Below are 18,803 nucleotides of genomic sequence, written 5' to 3' on the forward strand. Positions count from 1 at the left end.
CACACGTGTCCAGGGCTTAAGTCCTGTACGACGCTTGGGTAGAAAGGTGACCTCCAAAGATGCCTGCGGCGTGGCTGCTGTGCCGCGCCTCGGCTCCCGGACCCCTCCCACAGAAGACTCTGAGTGTGCTGGGGACAGGGGACCGCCACCTGGGTGACTGACGAGCGGATGGGTCCCGGGAGACCCCGTCACCGGGCTTGGGGCGGGGGCCCTGGTGGGCAGGGGGAGCGCTGGGGTAAAGACAGCATTACGAAGCGACGTCTGCTAGGATCCCCCCGCCCAGCCTCCCCTGCCCACCAGAGCACACCCCATCCTCGTCTCCCATCACGAGCCCGCCCTGCCCCCTTCCGTGTGTGCGCAGCTCCCCTGACAGAGAAGCCCCATCTGCCTGGACGGTCCTGGGTTTCCCGGGCTGGGGGGAAGGGGGTGCCGCAGTGTATCCTGTGGGAGGTGGGGATGAACGCGCAGAGCAGGGAGGCCCCGTCACCGGATGGGTTCCATCTGCCTGTCCCTCCGCTCAGGCCAGGATCTGCTGAGTGTCATCTCCTTATGACCTTATATGTTCTGACACTGGCCTGATTTGATACCCAAGCTGTGGAGATTGGGAAACAGGGCGGTTAATGGTTTGATGGAAAAAGACGTCACAGCAGGCCGGGTGCCAGGGCCCAGCGGTCAGTTGGCCTCCCATCTGGGGACATGCGTTCGTCCCCTCCCAGGGGAGCAGTGGAGAAGAAGGGAAGCTGAGGTCGACGGGGCAGCCCCAGGCGTGGACGGTGAGGGCCGGGCCCTCCTCCCCAGCTTCGGGCTCCTCGGTTGTGGGCCCGCAGGCGCATCGTCTGGGAGCTTCCTGAGACCCTCCTGCCGCTCACCCCCATCTCCAGGAGCCCAGCTCGGGGTGCTTGAAGCCCCAGACGGCGCCTGCCTGCCTTCTCCAGCATGCCTCGCCCCTGACATCGGTCCCATCGTCCCAGCCCTGGATCCGTCCCCCAGGCCAGCTGCGGCTGAGCTCCCTGGCCAGGGCGGAGGGGCCTGGCAGGCCTCCTGAGAGCCTCCGGCCCGCCAGCAACAGACAGGCCCGTGTTGGCGCCGCAGGGTCTCAGGACGCACAGCGCACTCCTCCCCCGTGAGCTGGCATTCCCGAAGGCTCTGTCGCGATGCCATCTGGGTGCAGGCTTCAGGAAGCCGCCTTGGAGAGCGCGGGGCAAAGGGCGCCCCTTTCTTCTGCCCGCCCAGCAAGCCTGAGCACGTGCTGCCTCCTTGTCACAGCTGGGGCCTGACGCACCCGGGGTGGCTGCGGGGAGCCCGGGGTCTCCCGCCCCACGGCCCACAGGCAGCAGCAGGTAGCGGCGTCTCCACACACCCGAAGAGCCAGCGGGAGGTGAAATGAAGCAGCAAAGGGCCGGGGAGAGCTGGGGAGGCCCGCGGCCCCGTCCTCAGCCGCCTGCATGACCTCGCCCCCCGCTTCTGGAAAGCCGTGTCTCCACCTCTTCCCCGAGGGCAGGAGCCCCTGCTGAGGCCGGGCCAGGGGACGGGACCGAGGCCTGAGCAGAGCCGGCTTGGCTTCTCAGGGTGAGCTGGGGGGGTGTTCCTGGCACGGTCCCTCCCCGAAGGCCCCCAGAGGTCCAAGATCGGCTGCCAGCTGTCCGCACTCCTGGGCTTGAGGGGGCGGCTGTGCTGCGGGACACCTGGAGGGTCCCCGGCATGCAGGTGGGCAGAGGGTGTGGGAGGGGCGTCTGTGCCAGGTCGTCCCGACGAGCATGTGGCCCGAGCACGGGTGAGTATCAGGGCAGATCCTTGACGAGGGCCCGGGGCCCAGATCCGAACGCTCCTGGCTGTGAGGGGTGCGCAGGTGGGCCAGCCTCCAGGCCAGGCGTCCTGCAGGGCTCCGGTGAGAGGCTTGCCCAGCACCCTGGGCGTGGGCCTCCCTGAGCCCCGGGCGGATGGGCCGAGCACAGCAGGAACCCCAGGAGCGTGACGGCCGCTGCCCCAGAGAGACCTCCGTGGTTAAGGAAGATGCCCGCTCTCAGTTCCCATTGGGATCAAAACCAAAGCAGCTGTTCCAACGCTGCCGCTGAGCCGGAAGAACTTCCTGACTTGACCCTTTTCACGGGACACACAAAGAAGGCCCTTTGTTCCAACAGCAGGCCGGGGATCACGGCAGGCCCAGGAAAGACCCCGCGGTGGGTCAGCGCACCAGGCCTAAACCAACAGGCGCCTGGAACTGGGGGGCTAGGCCTGCAGCCCACGGCTGCAGGAGCAGGTCTGCAAGCCCTCTGCGCTGCTCTGGGTCCTTCACTTAACTCACTGGGCTGTTCCTCCACTCGCAGGCCAGAGACCCAGACTCATCGCTGGGCCGCGGCTCGCGCCAGGCTGGAGGACTCTCACGGCCCAGCATGGGGCCAGCGTGGCAGGGAGGGGTTCCCGGGAGCAGGCTACGGGGACCCGGGTCCCTTGGACCCCGAAGCTGACATGCGCTGAGGCGGACACAGTCAGGGTTTACAGACCTGGATGCTTTGGGGCAGAGAGACTGGGATGAAGGTGAAGTTGGGCTCTCTGATGACCAGCCTCGGAAGGCGGTGCCCCGTGCCCCTGGGCCACCTCTGATCTCCTTGGATACTTCCCCAGCCCAGGTGACACCTTAGAGCCTGAAGCTGGGCAGGAAGTGGGGGAGCAGGGCTGCCCCCTGGTCTCCTAAATCCACCCGGCATCTCTTGTCTGGGGGAGAAAATCGATATGCAGTCACTTTAAAACCAGCCCTTCCCTGGTTGAGTTCTGCACGTTCCAGATTCCTCTCCCTCCCCAAACAACACCAACAGGAAGGTCTCTGGAAATGAGAGTTTCTGATGACACATTTCCCCAAGTCCTCTATAGCTTCCCCAATTAGATTACGTTCCCAGTTAATATGTTAAATTATGTTAAATTTCCGTTAGTGAACCAGGGCTGTACTTTAACGAGCTGACCTCTGGGACATGGTGGACTTGGCCTGGCGCACAGTGGGGAGCCTGCCCTGCTGGGCTCACTGGCCCTACAGGGACCCAGAGTGGGGATGGGTCAGACACCTGCGGAATCTGAGGCCCCCCCAAAGCATCCTCACACGGAAGGACTCAGGAGTAACCCCCGAGCCATTCTCACGACGGAGGAGCCAGGGGTCCCGGTCCAGGGCTTCTGGAGAGAGGGGCCTGCATTGGCTCAAACACAGAATCTCGCTGCGCAGCTCTGGTCGCAGGGTGAGCTCTAACTGTTGCAAACCTTGAAACGCAAAAACGAAGCAGGCCCACATGCCAGGGCAGGTCACTCAAGAATGTCCACTGTCCTCTTGTTAGAACAAGTCATCAGCCCTCTGCTCTCCCTCGAGAAATTCCTATCCGTGAGCAGCGGTGCACAGCACTGTGAGAGCCGGGCAGCAGGGGCAGAGGCCCCGACGTACCCATGGCGGGCTTTATCCCCAAGTGTTCTGGAGTGTGCGTTCTATGCAAGACTGTCTGGCTCGCGTTCGTCTGTGTCACTTAGTGCGAAGGTGATCTCCTCTGACTTGCAGCTGTTTTGAACTGGAGTCTTTTCTGATTTCGGGAGAGCCCAGAAGCTTCCCTCTGACAGAGCAGAGCCGCACTGACGTCAGGGGGCAGGCACCAGGAGGCTCTGGCCCTAGCTGCGCTTGCTCTAGGGGCTTCCCACCCTCAGCTGCAGCCTGGCCCTGAACCCCAGACCCCAACAACGGCCCAGTACTGCTTGCTGGGCTGTGGCCTTTGCCTCACCCACAGGCCTTCGCTGCACTTGGCTTGGACAGGCGTCCTTCCCAACACCCGTGCCCTTTGCCAGACGCCCACCTGGCTTGTGGCCCTCCGGCTCCAGGAGAACCCCCTGAGCCACCGCCGCTGTCCGGCTCTCTGCCTGCTGGTCCCCACCTTGGGTCCCTGCTCTCCCGCTGGTCACTGCGCTCTGGTTGCGGTGATGGCCCTCCTGCTTACATCCTCACGACGCCTAGCCTTCTCTCTGGGTCCCTCTTCCGTTCTCCTTCCACCCAATCCTTTGGACAAGTTTGTCCACCCCCAAGACCCCCCAGACCTCCACTGTTCCAGGAGACCCTGGAAAGTCTGCCCTTGGCTCGAGCACCAGGCTTGGTATTGAAGCCGAGCAGGACCCTGTGGGGCTCCAGGGCACGGACGCCTTTCCATGTCCCCTGTTCTTGTTTGTAGGGACAAGACTCCAGCCTCCATAACCTTCCCTGAGTTCTAAGGCGCAGATTCAAACAGTTGCTAATCAGGGAAGGGAGGGGATGCAGAGACAAGGGAGGAGCGGCCAGGAAGCAGTAGAGCAGCCTTGGGCCAGGGTCCTGGTCCCTCCTCAAGGGACACATATAACAATGTATTTGAGATCTTTACAGAACTATAACCCCCAACAAATGGAAGATGTTGGCATTCTTCATTCCAGAGAACATCACAGTTTGATAACCTCATCAAGGGACCACCTGAGGCCAGATTAAAGGAACCAGAGCAGCTCATTAGGAGGAGAGCACCTGAGGCCAGAAAGGAGGGCAGCCTCGCAAGCACCCTGATCCTTATCAGCTACTGCACCCCTGATCCATGGCTATGAAACTCCTCACCAGATCCTCCCGGGCTGGGACACGCAGTATTTCAGGGCACAAGCCCGCTGTGTCCCCCTCTGCCTGGCAAAGCAATAAAGCTATTCTACTTCACCCAAAACTCTGTCTCCGAGATTCTATTTGGCACCTGTGCACAGAGGCCAAGCTTTCGGCATCATTATCCAATGCAAATGAACTTCACCAGGCCCACTGGATGTTGGCGGGGGGCAGAGATGGCCACTGGAGGCCAGCATCCACCTCCCGGGGAGCCACGCTTATACAGAGAGCAGCCCCACACTGCCCCCTGAGGTTCAGGAAGCGGCCACCTAGTGCCCTTGGGGAGTGTCAAGAGCTGGGACTTTGACTCAAAGAGACCTTCCTTACTAGCTGTGACCCTGGGCAGATACAGTGGGAATTACAACAGTTCTGCCTCTTCCTGAGTCGCTGCCTACTTAACTGAGATAGTGAATGTTCAGGGCTTAGCATGATGCCCAGCTCACAGTAGGTGCTCAGTAAATGCGAGCTATAATAATAAACTCTTTTCTTGGACGGAGGGAACTGACAACTAAGTAAGTGTTCAGTAGGCAGTGAGCACCCACTGATGGTTCTGGAGGAGAAATTAATGCTGTCGATGCAACATGGGGAAGGCTTGAAAAGGGACCATTTATAAAAGTATGAGCAAAATGCACAGGGAAACTTAGTAAAGGGCGAAGTGGCGTCTCCAATCACTGGGGGCAAAGATGGGTTCATGAATAAACAGGACAACGGGCAGCTCATCTGGAAGAAGACAAAATCTGCTTCATAGTTCACACCGCAAACCACAATTAACTGCAGGTAGACCAGGGGTTTAGATGTCGCCACTGAAACCAGACACGAGCTCGAGAAGAAAACATGGCTGGATTCCTCTTGAATCTTGGTATAGGGAAAGGCTTTCCAACTATGACTCAGATCCAGAGGCGATAAAAGATCAACTCTCACGTGACTACTTAAAAAAAAAATTACGTGGCCCCAAAAATGCTGAAAACAAGTCGAAAGACAACTAACAAACTAGGAGAAAATATCTAACATGTATCACACACAAAGGGCTACTCTCTGTTCTGACTTACAAAGAACTCTCGAAAAAGGACCAGAAATGGTCTTGACAGAAAATGGGAAAAGACATGAACAAACAACTTGATTTGAGGATGGCCGTTAAACGTAGGAAAGATGTTCAGATTCACTTGTAACTGGAGACTGCAAATTAACACTCCACTCAGACACCAGTTCTCATTCATCCAACGGGGAACGTTCAACGTCTGATGACAGTCTGCTGGCAAGGCTTGGGGAAACGGGCCCTCCACTGCTGGCGGGGTGCAAACCGCTGCACCCTCAGGAGAGCCATGGGCAGTACTTAATAAAACCATGTGTGCCCTTACCGTTGACCTGAAGATACAGCTCCAACAACATGAAAATGCATCTGCACAAGGTCATTCACTTCAACGCTATCTGAAATTGGAGACTACTGGGAAAACCTAAATGCCTCTTCACAGGAAAGCGATGGAAACACTGTGCATGGTGGAGTATATTATCCAGCTGTAAAAATGAATGGGAACATTCTCTGTGCACTGATAAGGACTGATGTCCAGGATATACTTCTCAGTGAAAAAAGAAAACCCCAAGTGCAAAAAGAATATCTATAGTGTAGTATAAGAATATCTGTAGTATAGTATGGTATATTTATAGTATAGTATGAGAATATCTATAGTATATTATCGTACAGTATGGTATAAAGATATCTGTAGTATAGTATAAGAATATCTATATTATGGTATAGTACAGCATAAGAGTATTGATAGCATAGTGTAGTATAAGAATATCTATAATAAAAGACTATCTAGAGTATAGTACAGTACAGCATAGTAGAAGACAATCTATGGAATAGTATAGGATAGGAATATCTGTAGTACAGTATAGTATATCAGGTTGGCCAAAAGGTTCTTTCGGTTTTTCTTCTGTAAGATGGCTCTAGTAGCACTTAGTTGTCTTTAACGTCATTGGAAACAACTGTGTTAGATTGTATGTGACAGCTGTCATATCAGCGTGCATTTAAAAAAAGACGTCAAATTGGTGAATTTTTGTGTAGCCATTTTAATATTGAAGATGGAAGAAAACAGCAACATTTTCGGCAAAAAGGTAAAAATGCGACTGAAATGCACAAAAAGATTTGTGCAGTGTATGGAGAAGGTGCTGTGACTGATCGAACGTGTCAAAAGTGGTCTGCGAAGTTTCGTTCTGGAGATTTCTCACCGGACAATGCTTCACGGTCGGGTAGACCAACTGAAGTTGATAGCGAGCAAATTGAAACATTAGTTGAGAACAGTCACCGTTATACCACGCTGGAGACAGCCGACACACTCGAAATATACAAATCAAGCGCTGAAAATCACCTGCACCAGCTTGGTTATGTTCATCGCTTTGATGTTTGGGTTCCACATAAGTTAAGCGAAAAAGACCTTCTTGACCGTATTTCCGCATGCGATTCTCTGCTTAAATGTAACGAAAACGTTGTTTTTAAAACAAATTGTGATGGGCGATGAAAAGTGGATACCGTACAATAACGTGGAATGGAAGAGATCGTGGGGCAAGCGAAATAAACCACCATCAACCACACCAAAGGCCGGTCTTCATCCAAAGAAGGTGATGTTGTATATATGGTGGAATTGGAAGGGAGTCCGCTATTATGAGCTCCTTCTGGAAAACCAAACGATTAATTCCAACAAGTACTGCTCCCAATTAGACCAACTGGACACAGTACTCACGAAAAGCATCCGGAATTAGTCAACAGAAAACGCATAATCTTCCAGCAGGATAACACAAGACCGCATGTTTCTTTGATGACCAGGCAAAAGCTGTTACAGCTTGGCTGGGAAGTTCTACTTCATCCAGCATATTCACCACACGTCGCACCTTCAGATTTCCATTTATTTCAGTCTTTACAAAATTCTCTTAATGGAAAAAATGTCAATTCCCTGGAAGACTATAAAAGGCACCTGGAACAGTTCTTTGTCCAAAAAGATAAAAAGTTTTGGGAAGACGGAATTATGAAGTTGCCTGAAAAATGGCAGAAGGTAGTGGAACAAAAGGGTGAATACGTTGTTCAATACAGTTCTTGGTGAAAATGAAAAATGTGGCTTTTATTTTTACTTAAAAACTGAAGGCACTTTTTGGCCAACCCAATACTTCATGTAAGAAAGAAGAGGATATAAGGAAAAAAATATGTCCACCTGCCCATTTGTACAAAGGAATACAAGGAGGAAAAACCGGAAGCTAATGAGACTGGCACCCACAGGGAGTGGGTGGGAATGGGGTGAAAAGGATGGAGAAATGCGGTGGGGGGAAATGACACTTCTCGGAAGCTACCATTGAGGACAGCTCTGACTCAGAGCCCCAGCGTGATGGGCAGTTCTCTGCCTCAACCTGCCCAAGCTTTAGTTCCCAGTTACTCAACCAAACACCAACCCAGGTGTTGCTGGGGCAGTTCTGCGATGTGGTTCACCTCTACAACTGGTTGGCTTTAAGTAGAGAGATGCTCCCTGATCATGTGGGTGGGCTTCAGCCTCCAGTTGAAAGGCCTTAAGAGCAAGTTAAGAAACTCTGCCTCAAGGCTGCAGCCTTGGCCCCGCCCAAGCGTCTCCAGCCTCAGCCTGCTCCGCAGATTTGAACTTGACACACCCATGATCGTAAGCCAGTTCCTTGAAATAAGTATCGTTATATATAGCTTTTCCCTACCCCAAGGTTAAAGGGGGGCTCTCCCGCGTTATTTTTCTTCTTGTGCTTGGGTGGTCTCACTGGTCACATCTAAATTCCTGGTAGGAATATATGTGTATGTTTATCTTGGCTTTTGAGCCTCATTCTTTAATCAAAGGAACCGGGGCTCCTTGGAAATATGGCTGATTCCAGGGCTGGGGCAGAAAATGCACAAAACGAGCCTGGAGAATCTCATGGTGCCAGAAAGTAAGGAACGGCCCCCAAAGGATGCGGGGTGCGGGGGGGATGTCAAGAGAACACAAAAGCCAATTTGAAGGTGCTGCAACTGCCAAAGCTGGGACAATTTAAGGACCCTTGTGATGGTGCTGGACCCACCCAGATAATCCACATAATCACCCCATCTCAGGGGCACGTGGTCAGCAGCCTTAGTTCCATCTGCAACTTACCTCCCCGTCACCGTGTACTGTAACATATTCCCAGGTCCCAGGATTAGGATGTGGTCACCTCTAGGGGCTGTTATTCTGCTGACCACAGACCCCGGGGCTGGCTGGCCCCAGCCGATTTGCCGAGATGCTCTCAGGATGAGGACTTCTGCTTCTTCCTCCCACAATTATCTTGATTTTCTTTTTAAATAAAGACATTTCCTAGCAACCTCACCTCCACCCCCGGCTTCTATTTTCAGCTGTATCACCACACGGCTCAGCTCGGATGATGGCAAACTCTGGGGCCCGAGTGATAATGACTCCTGTCTGCACTCTAAGCGGAGTCGGAAACCGTCTGCGGTGGCTTCGTTTCCAGTAACACGTCACCACTGCTTCGTTCAGAACGTCACTTGCCAATTGAGTTACCTCTTCTGCGAGGCCACCTGTTTGGAATCTGTCTACACAAATCACTTGCCCAGAGCTGGGGTCGGGGGCGGGGGCATGTTGTTCCCCAGGGACCCTCGTGGTGTTTTCTCTGCGTCATAATAATGTGCACTCTTTAATTTAAACACGAATCACTCAGCGGAGGCAGAAAGCCAATTAGCCTCAAGAACAGGCTCTGCTGATTTTGAACATCCTGCCCCCCACCACCCCGGCCCCGCTTTGATTTCTAACCCCGCCCCCCTCTGATTTCTAACTCACGACTGATTTCTCAGTTCAGAAAAGGAGACCCTGAAGTCTGGGAAGAGGCAGCGGAGAAGGAGGAGGGTGAGGAAACCCCACCTGGCCCAGCGCCCGCTCGGCCTCTGCTCAGACCCTGGAGGGCCGTGCGGGTTCCATGTTAATTGCAGGGGCAGGAAGCCAGCACCCCCGCGCCCAGCTCCTGTGTGTCCTGCGCTCTGCTGTAAACCGAGGTGCAGGTCTTTGTACAGAGGACATCGGAGCCCAGGTTGGAAACCCACAGACACTCTGCGGACCCTGCTCGCCTGGTAGGTCGGCCGCCCGCCTGTGATCTCGGCATCTGGGGGGTATTTCTCTTTGCCTTTCCTCGCCCACTGGAGCCCTCTGATGCTCCCGGGCCCTGAACGCTGAAGCAGAAACACAACCTGGGATAGCGCCTGCAGACACACCAAGTTATGACCTTTGCTCCAGAAGACGGAGGGGACGGGGCCTGGGCAGGGAGAGACGCCGACCCCGCTGAGCGGCCGAGGGGCCAGGGATGAGCCCTGTGGGGCAGGAAGAAGGACGTCTTGGCAGAAGGACTGAGTCAGGAAGGGGAAGGGGCTCAGCTCGAGCTGGGCCGCCCATGGTTCCAGGAAGCTCCGAGGCCCGAGCAGGCAGGAAGGACAGCCCTGGCCGGACCACGGGGATGGAGGGAAGCTGCGGGGACAGCCCTGCACTCGGGGGCTCCTGTCACAGGGACTCGGCCCGGCCGCTAGACCTTTGCTCCCGGCTCCCGGCCTCCCAGACCGGACAAGGACCAAACAGAACCCTCCGCCCGCCGCCTGCCACGCTGGCGCCCGCCACCCACCGTGACCCCAGGTCGCCGCGCTCAGGCCTCCTCCACCCCACCGTCCACGCTCACCTGGCAGGGGCGCCCTCCTTCGCCCTCACCCTGGACCCAGGCCGTGGCGCATCCACACCCTGGACTTTGGTGAAGAACCGCAACCGCGGCCTTGAGGGAAACCCTCTCACCGGCCCCGCGGCCCCGCCCCCGACACGCCCCCACGCCGGAGACGCGGACTCACCCGATGGTCTTGCCCCAGTCGCACCACAGCGGCCTCCCGACGGCCTCCATGTCCACCTGGAACTGGGCGAGGCAGAGCTCCTGGAGGAGGGTGCTGAAGGTGGCGTCCTGGCAGGCGGTGGCCATGAAGAGGTGGCTCACTGCAACGACAGCCCCCAGACGACTGTCACCCTCCGGCCTCGCCGGGCCCGCCTGCCCCCACTGTGGGTCAGGGACTCTTATGTCCACAGCCCACATCCATCGGGGCTCCCAGCCCAGGGCCCGCCGGGGAGCCCCGTCTGACTCTGAGGCCACCAGGATGCCCTGGGGTCCCCGTGATCCCTGGAGGGGGCGTCTAGGCTCCAACTGGATCATTTCTTCCTCAGTTGTTTCTGGGCCCAGCAAAGGCCCTGCCTGCTAATAGCGGGTCTGATGATGAGGTCTCCCTGGGCGACAGCGACAGAATGGGGACCGCACTTCCTCTTGTCCGGGGCACAGAGTCTGACTCTCACATACTGTTTCATCCTCACACCACTCCCGACATGGTTCCCAAGGCCTGCCCTTCACTGACATGGAAACTGCAGCTGCGGACCCTGGTTCATCACCCGCGAGGCCACCAGGCCCCTGCCGGGGAGTGAGGAGGAATCAGCCCGCCCCAGGGAGGGCCAGAGGCACAGGGTCCTGGAGCCCGCCGCCCGCCCCTCTTCCTGCGGCACCTGTGGGCTGCGCTGCAGCACCCAGCACCGAGCTCACATCCTCTGTGTCTGGATGTTCACCAATTAGAAACCACCAAGCAGACACACTGTCACGTGAAATGTTTCTACCCTCCCGCCTTGATGAAGGTACAGTCAGAAATTACAAACGGCCAAGCAGTGCCCTGCACGAAGCAAACTTCACTCATTTCCCCCAAGCCCAAGCCTGGCTCCCGTGGACGCCAGGCAGGTGAGGAAGCTTCTCCACTGGGTCCTCCCCCCGCCAGGCCTCCTCCCCCTCCCCTCTTCAGGCTGAACGTCCACTGTCCACCTTCTTGCTGCTCTTTGGGGTGGGGTCGGGGTCCTTGCATTCCCTGCTTGGGCTCTGCCTGCAGGGCACCCACCCGCCCCCAGGCCATGCTGCGTCCTCTGCCTGCAGGCACCCACCCGCACCGCCCCGCCGGCAGGCCCTTCCAAATCCCTGGGGGGAGAGGCTGCGCTGGGAATTCTTGGACTCAGGGACATGGGTGGACGGCAAGCTGTCACTTGAGGCACTCGGGCCTGGTAGGGGTGTGCGCTCAGGTGGGAGCCCCTGGCCCCTCGGACTCCTCCCCCTCCACCTCTGTCTTCCCAGAGTAAAATGCAGAGGAGCTGGTTCTCCAGCCCCTACAATATTCGGGCGCTGCTCAAAGCTCTTTACGACTACCCTGAGGTGGGGTCCTATGGTGATCATCGCCTTACAGATGGGAACTGGGGATTCGGGGCTCAGAAGCAGGCCCAAGGTCCGAGCACTGGAAGCGGTGTAGACTAGACTGAACCAGCCCTGCCCCCGTCGGGGCCTGCACCCAGCCGACTCCCAGACCTCGAGGCTCGGGCCGGAAGCAGGAAGTGGGGCAGCAGGCCTGACCTGTCCTCTGCTGCAGATCTCGGGGAGGGGGTAGGTGAGGAAGGTGGGGCGTGGCCAGAGGGGTGGTGACGGCAGGGGGCTGGGAAGAGCCATTCTAGTGTGCGACTCTGGGGGCTCAAGAGTTACTGCGTGGGGGGGACGAGGCGGGGGGATGGGTAGGTAGGCGGGTGGGGGGATGGGTAAATGGCTGGGTGGGTGGATGGCTGAGCGGCTGGGCAGGTGGACAGGAGGGTAGATGAAGGAGTTCACACACCACAGACGGGGCTCTGACCGGCCCACGGTGGGCAGAACGGAGAGACGAACGGGAAGCTGAAGGCCCGGCCGGGGCAGAGGGGAGGACAGGTTCTCAGAGGAAGCCTGTGGACTTGGGAGAGGGGCAGGTGGACAGTGGTGCTGGTTACAGGTAACAGCGACGGGCTGCCTTAAACAGAAGTGAAGGGCAGGCCGGGCACAGGGGCCCCACACAGGCAGGAAGAGCATGCTCCGTCCCTGCCCCGCCGAGAGTCTGAGGCGAGGGAGCTGGCGGGGGGCCCCGGAGCCTGTGCAGGGCACTGACCTCCTGCCAGAGCCTGTGCGCCTGGAAGCCGGGCCACAGTGCACGAGAGCCGTCCCCTCCCGGCACGGCTGGTTCTCAGCACGGCGGGGACTGGTGGCCAGTGACAAGCACGCCGTGTCCGGCAGGGTCGGAGACTTGGGGTCGGGGAGGGCTGTGGTCAGAGGGAGCCGCGACAAGGCCTCTCCGCTCTCCCGGGGGACGCGATGGCGGGGGCTCCACACGCCTCCCCAGGATCCCCGTGACGACCCCGCGTCCCTGGATTCCACGTCCCCCGACATGTGCCGGGGTGGGAGGCTAACGAGCCCATTTACCTAATTTAAGTGACAGACTCCAGGCTGGACACATCTCGGCAAGGGGGCCAAGCTAACAAAGTGACATTTCCTAGCAGTAAATGTACAACTCTGTGATTAATTACAAATAAAACCGCAAACGCAGGGAACCCACGGCACATGGAAGTGGAGATGAGACCAGTGGCAGGAGCTGGAAGCAGCCTTGGGCTGCACCTGCCTGAACGCTGAGGTGCCTGCTTCCGCACCCGCCGCCTGGAGGGTCCCACTGTCCCCCAGGTCTGGACAGGCAGGCCGGGGGCCTGGAAGCCGCTCAGATGGGGAGGACCCCCGGGGGTTTTAGCTTGAGAAGCCGGGAGTAATGGGGGGGGAACGGGGAAGATGAAAGCCTGGCAAGAGGGAAAGCCCTTCGGAGGAGCCCCCAGGAGAGGACGGGGGAGCGGGCGCAGGGCTGACCTGCTCTCGACACCCTGGGAAGGGGCGCCCGGCTGGGTGTGAAGGAGTGAGGCCCCCGGGGCGCTCAGGGGGCCGGGGAGGGAGACGCGGGAGCCTCTGAAAGCCCGAGTTCACGCTGCTTCCCAACAGCCCAGGTGTGGCCCCCTCAGGGTCCACACGGCGCGCACGTGCGCCCGAGGGCCAGCCGTGGGGACGGGGCAGCTCCCCACCCCTGCCCTCTCAGCACACCCCGAGAAAGCCCACCTGCGCCGGGGGTCGCAGGGAGCTCAGGAAGTCTTAGACACAGACTCACGGAGGAGCTGCAGCCTCATTCTGAAGGTCGGTCGCCCCTCCGTGTGTCCCCCGCTCCTCACTGCTCGTGGCATCCGCTCTGCACTCCCCACCTGGACCGCCCTTCCTGGCAAAGCTCAGGCTCAAATGTCGCCCGTCCTCCTCCCTAAGGTCCCAGCACCCCCCGCCCCACCTCTACATCTAGTGCCTTGTTTAGGGCGGGCGGACGGTTCTTTCTTTTCTCAGAACCGCTTTGCTGTCCTCTCCTCGCCCACTCTTTCTGACTCACGCGGATGTCCTCCCTGGTACCCAGCGGCTCTGCATGTTAATATTTGTCAGGTGAACCAGATGGTGACGCCCAGTTTACCAGTGGACATTCTACGTGGGAGTGGAGCATGGTGTCTCGGACTGTCTCAAGGAGGTTCAGGAAGTGCGGCGGGCTCCCCTTCTGCTCTGCAAGGGCTGGTTTACGGCGAATGAAGATGAACGCGCATCTCAGGGCACTGGGTGCTCACGACAGAAAGCCATGGGCTGATGTGAGCGCTGGAGGGATCTGATCTAAGGGTGCTGGGTGGCTCCCGAGTCCCTGGAATGTCAGGGAAGCAGGGGCCCACAAGCCCCAGAGTTAGTGTGGGGGGTGGGTGGGGGGCCAGAGGCCGAGGGCCTGGTTGGAATGGGTTCCGAGGGACGTGTCCTCAGGCCACAGTCCCCCCTGTGGGGGGGTCCCTCCCTGAAGCTCGGGTCGGCCTCTTCCTGCTGCCCCCTCCTCTGGGCTGCACACATCCAGCAGCCCCCTGCCGCCGCCCGGCCGGCTCAGGGCCTGGGTGGCCACCCTGCCCTTCGGCCTCAGTGGTCACACTCTAGCCCGCACTGTCTGTGCGCCGCCCTGCCCTGGGCTGGCTGCAGGGCCTGCCCTGTGGCCTTGACCCGGCCTGGCTCTGGGCTGGTCCCTGGGCGGCAGCTCCCACCTCTCTGTGAGCCACTGTCTGTCTCCCGAGGGCGGGACCTCTGCTCCCTGGAAACAGACACCCCTACCCCGCTGCCCCTTCTCCCCTGCCCTGGGGGAGCCCAGAGCCGCTGTTCTCTTTGCCGTCGTTCCTACACCTGGGATGAGGCTGGGCAAGCTGTTTGTGTGAATCTGGAAACCAGTTTCATTTTTAAGTAGAGGAGAATGACACTTAGATTACAAACAAAAAGAGCCTGATGTGGTTTCTTTCATTGGGAAGAGAGGAAACGTTATGGTTTTAACATGGAATAAAATTGCCCAAAGTTTTAAAACCAGCTGTTTGGGGCCAGATGGGTTCCAATCCTGTGTCACTGCAAATTTAATCATTCATAACTCGTGTCTTTAAAAGGCCGAGTGCAAGGCTGCCGGGCGGACAGCAGCGAGTCGAGGCAGGACTTTCCCTGGTGTCTGCATCGTTCAGTCCAGCGAGCCTGGCGGCGCCTCGAGAAACAGCTGGAAAATGTCCCCGACGCGAGGAGAAATGGCAGTGAGATCCCTACGGCCACGTGCCTGGGGCCAGAAAGATGGGGCGGCAGCCTCCCCACGGGGGACCTCGGGGCTCTGGGGCATTTGGGTTTTCTAACGAGAGATGAGGGCTCAGAAGTGAGGACCTGATAGGTGTTGTTTCATGCCTGTGCCCTTGGCCTGTGGCCGCACGTCTGCAGGACGGCCCCATCCTGCTGCCACTCGTCCCACCCCACGTTTGCAGAGATGGAGCCGCAGACTCACACGGTCCTCCCAGGGCTGGGGTGACTGGTGGGAGGTGAGCCGAGGGAAGGGCACCTGCTGGGGGGCCTGCTCGTCAGAGTGACCGGCTGGGGGCTGAGTTCAGAGCCCGCGAGCCTCCAGGGCCCCCAGCACACTGCCCACCCCCACCCCCAGGCCAGGCCCAGAGGAGGCCTCACCACCTCTCGGCCACAGTTTCTTTCTCTGTGAAATGGGAACGTCCCACACCAGGTGGGCAAACAGGCCTGGCTTCCAGAAGACGTGTTCACAGAACCAACCCCACCTCAAGACGAGTGGCCCTCCCTGTGGATTTGCAAACTGAGTGGCCCTTAGCGACTCACAGGAAGTGCGAGCCTGACCCCAGGGCCCAGCAGGGGTGATGGGAGGGGGCAGGAGGGGGAGGGGACAAAGGCACGGGACACTTCTGGAGGTGACGGATATACATGCTCACGGTCTTGGGTCCACGTGGGTGTGTACCTATGCCAGAACCTTCCAAATGCTACACTTTAAACATTCAGTTTATTCTCCGTCAGTTACACCTCAATAAAAACAGTAAATCTGAAGGGCATGCCAAGTGGGTTACCTCTGAGTGGTGTAATCACAGATGACCTTTATTTTCTGCTTTATGCTCTTCTACGTTTTCCACAGGTTAAGAGTATAATTTCTAAAACATTCTCCCTGTATTCTGTCCAGACCTTTTCCTAATAGCTATCGGAAAAATCCTTGCTAGGCATGTTCTTGCTGAATCACTTTTTGCTCACCCAGCTAGGGCCAGCAGGGTGAAAAACACCCACTTCCAGGACTCTCCTGGGTACAGCCACTTGGGAGCCAAATGCCCAGGCAGCTACATGCCTGGCCTGTCACTGAATGCCCCAGAGGATGATGTAAACAGAACTTGGTTTGAACATGTTACCTTCAGCCTTTCTCAGTCTACTCTGGAAAAAGAAAACAAAAACCCAAACGACAAAATGAAAAAACAGGAACTCTGTGTGTCCAGTAAAAACTCCTACTCAACCCTCAAGGCCCAGTGAAGCATCACCTCCTCTGCCCTGCTCAGCACAGAGCCCTCTCTGACCGTGCATCGCGCCGTCTTCTAACCCTTGGTTAGCCACCGAGGGGCCTCGGAGACTGCGTCTCCTGCACACCCAGCGCCGGCCCTCAGCAGGCTTCTGGCTGACGGCACACTCACTGAAGGAGCAGATGTGCTGGGGCACACCGCACTGCTGGCCAGGGGCAGCTCTCTTAACTTTCACGGTCTGTTCTGGCTTCTAGAAAGCGCAGAGTGGTTTGGGCCTCAACCTGTCCTCAGCCAGCAACTTGTGAGATGCTTCTCTCTCCTCCCTGCTTAAACAGTCTGTTGATTTCACCCCCTTCTGGAGGGTTCCGGGGACTGCGCAATGTGATACCAGGTCATACTTCGTGCCTCAAGGTGCCTGTGTGTCTGTCAAGAGCCACTGTCCGTCTTCTCTTTGGAAGCGAGTTGGTATAAACGGGTAGAATGCAGATCAGGCTCTAGATGGGTTACACATCAACTGCAAAAGGCCTGCTACTTCCCCTCCCACTGCCACATGCTGGGAAGGCCCCATCGAAGGCGGTGACAGCTGCAGTTCACGTGGCCAGCTCCTGTCCTAAGCCCTCTACGGGCATCAGCTTATTAAATCCTTGCAAGTAACAAACAGGGCAGGTATTATTCTCTCATTTTACACATGGGGACAGAGGGGCCCTGAGAGGCTAGGTAACCTGCTCAGAGCCACACAGCCCAGGAGTGGTGGAGCTGGGGTGCAACCCCTGGCATGCTCATCTCAGACCACGTGGGAGAGAGGCTGAGGGCGGCCACCTCGACGCCAGAGACCCTGAAAGCAGCCCCAAAGGCTATAGATGATCCATGTCTGCTGAGGCTTTGAGGGCCTCGAACCAAGTCACCTCTGCAGGTGGGCTTCCCCAGGGCCACCTCCCCATGAGCGGCCTGGAGGGGTCTCACTGGAGAGGTGGGAGTCCCATGAGATGGATGCCTGGCCGCATGCAGGCGCCCCGAAGGACATGAGGTCAAGCCAAGAGCCAGCGGCCGAGCTGCCTCCTCCCGGCACCGGGTCCACCTAATCCCAGGGGACCAGCATTTTCCACCTGAGCAGGTACAGCCGACTCAAGCCCATTGCTCCCACTAAAATCACTGGTGTCCTTAAGGAACACGTGGTGCCCTCAGAGGAAAGCAAAAGGATTTTCATGGTTTTAGGAACTAATTTCAACGTCTCACTTGTTAAGGGAGTCTATCTTTGCATGCTTTTCTGACACGCAGATCAATCACTGCACAGCGACTGGAGAAGCACATCCCAGCGAACTTACTGACAGGGGCTGGGCCAAGAGAGCCTGGAGACGACCTCTCCAGAGGATGGAGAGCCTGGGGCCCAAGGGAGGAGCTCCCCAGCCCATCTGAGTGCCCATTCCTGCCGCCCGCGAGTCGGGGTCTCCTGAACTGGCTCCATCGGTCACCACGCTCCGTCGTTGGTGGGCCAGAGGGTCCCTGTGCCAGCCCCTGAGTGGGTGCCGTGGTCCCTCCAGCATTCCCCACGTGGCCCCTGGGCATCTCCCCACTGCCAGGCTCCGTCAGACTGAACTTCCTCTAGGGCAAAAGCTCCTCGGCTTCCCCTGAGCTCTTCCTCTCCCGTCTCTGTTCCATCTAATGCCCTCTCTCTGCAGGAGGTCAGCTGGTCCAGCTCGCCCCCTGTCCCAGGATGCTCTCCATGCCTGGCAAGAGGAATTTCCGCCCTTGCCACCCTCTGAGCAGCTAGTCAAGGTCTGAGAGAGCGCAGGAAGAGTCCCCTCCTCCCGGCCCAGGGGCCCTTCCACTTCCCCCTCAAGCAGCAACTTGCTCCAATGAAGCCCTCACCTAGAAGATTCTCCTGTCACCTGATTTTCATCCTTGCCGTCAGCCTGCAGACCCACCGTCCCCTTGCTCTGGCCCAGCGATGCTGCTTCCCCTTCTCCCTCCCCTCCTTGAAGTGCCTGCTCTGTGCTGGTTGTGGGAGGACCTGTCGATGTGTGCCCTGAATCCACAAGAAAATAGGATGCTAAATGAGATCAAACGCCTAAGTGATGCAGAATAACACCCAAAACGTGGGCAGTGGAGTCAGACAAATGTAAGACCAAAAAATAATAAAGCACAGTATCATCCCTGACAAAGTCAAATTCCACCTGGAAAGAAAGAAAGGGCATCCCACACCCAGCAGGACAGCTACCGTCAAAAAACCAGGAAAGAACAGTGCTGCTGAGGATGTGGTGACATCGGAACCCTTGTGCACTGCTGGTGGGAATGGAAAATGGTGCAGCTACTGTGGAAAACAGTAGAGCAGTTCCTCAAAATAGTAAACATAGAACTACCATACGATCCAGCAATTCCACTTCTGGGTATTTACTCAAGAAAATTGA

At 57.5% G+C, this 18,803-nt stretch overlaps 1 protein-coding gene across 4 annotated transcripts in view; it reads right to left on the reverse strand.

The window, feature by feature from the left end:
• The window catches only part of RAMP1 (receptor activity modifying protein 1), a 59,267-nt gene that overhangs the window by 32,041 nt on the left and 8,423 nt on the right, over positions 1 to 18,803 (reverse strand). For 3 of the 4 annotated variants that reach the window (XM_067740073.1, XM_067740072.1, XM_067740069.1), the window contains exon 2: positions 10,500 to 10,638. In XM_067740073.1, coding sequence (XP_067596174.1) covers positions 10,500 to 10,638 — 139 coding nt within the window. Of the gene's footprint in view, positions 1 to 9,506; positions 9,840 to 10,499; positions 10,639 to 18,803 lie in introns of those variants that run through there. The other variant, XM_067740070.1, reaches the window with a different exon arrangement.

The sequence above is a fragment of the Pseudorca crassidens genome, chromosome 6 (assembly GCF_039906515.1).
Source record: "Pseudorca crassidens isolate mPseCra1 chromosome 6, mPseCra1.hap1, whole genome shotgun sequence".
Lineage (NCBI taxonomy): Eukaryota > Metazoa > Chordata > Mammalia > Artiodactyla > Delphinidae > Pseudorca > Pseudorca crassidens.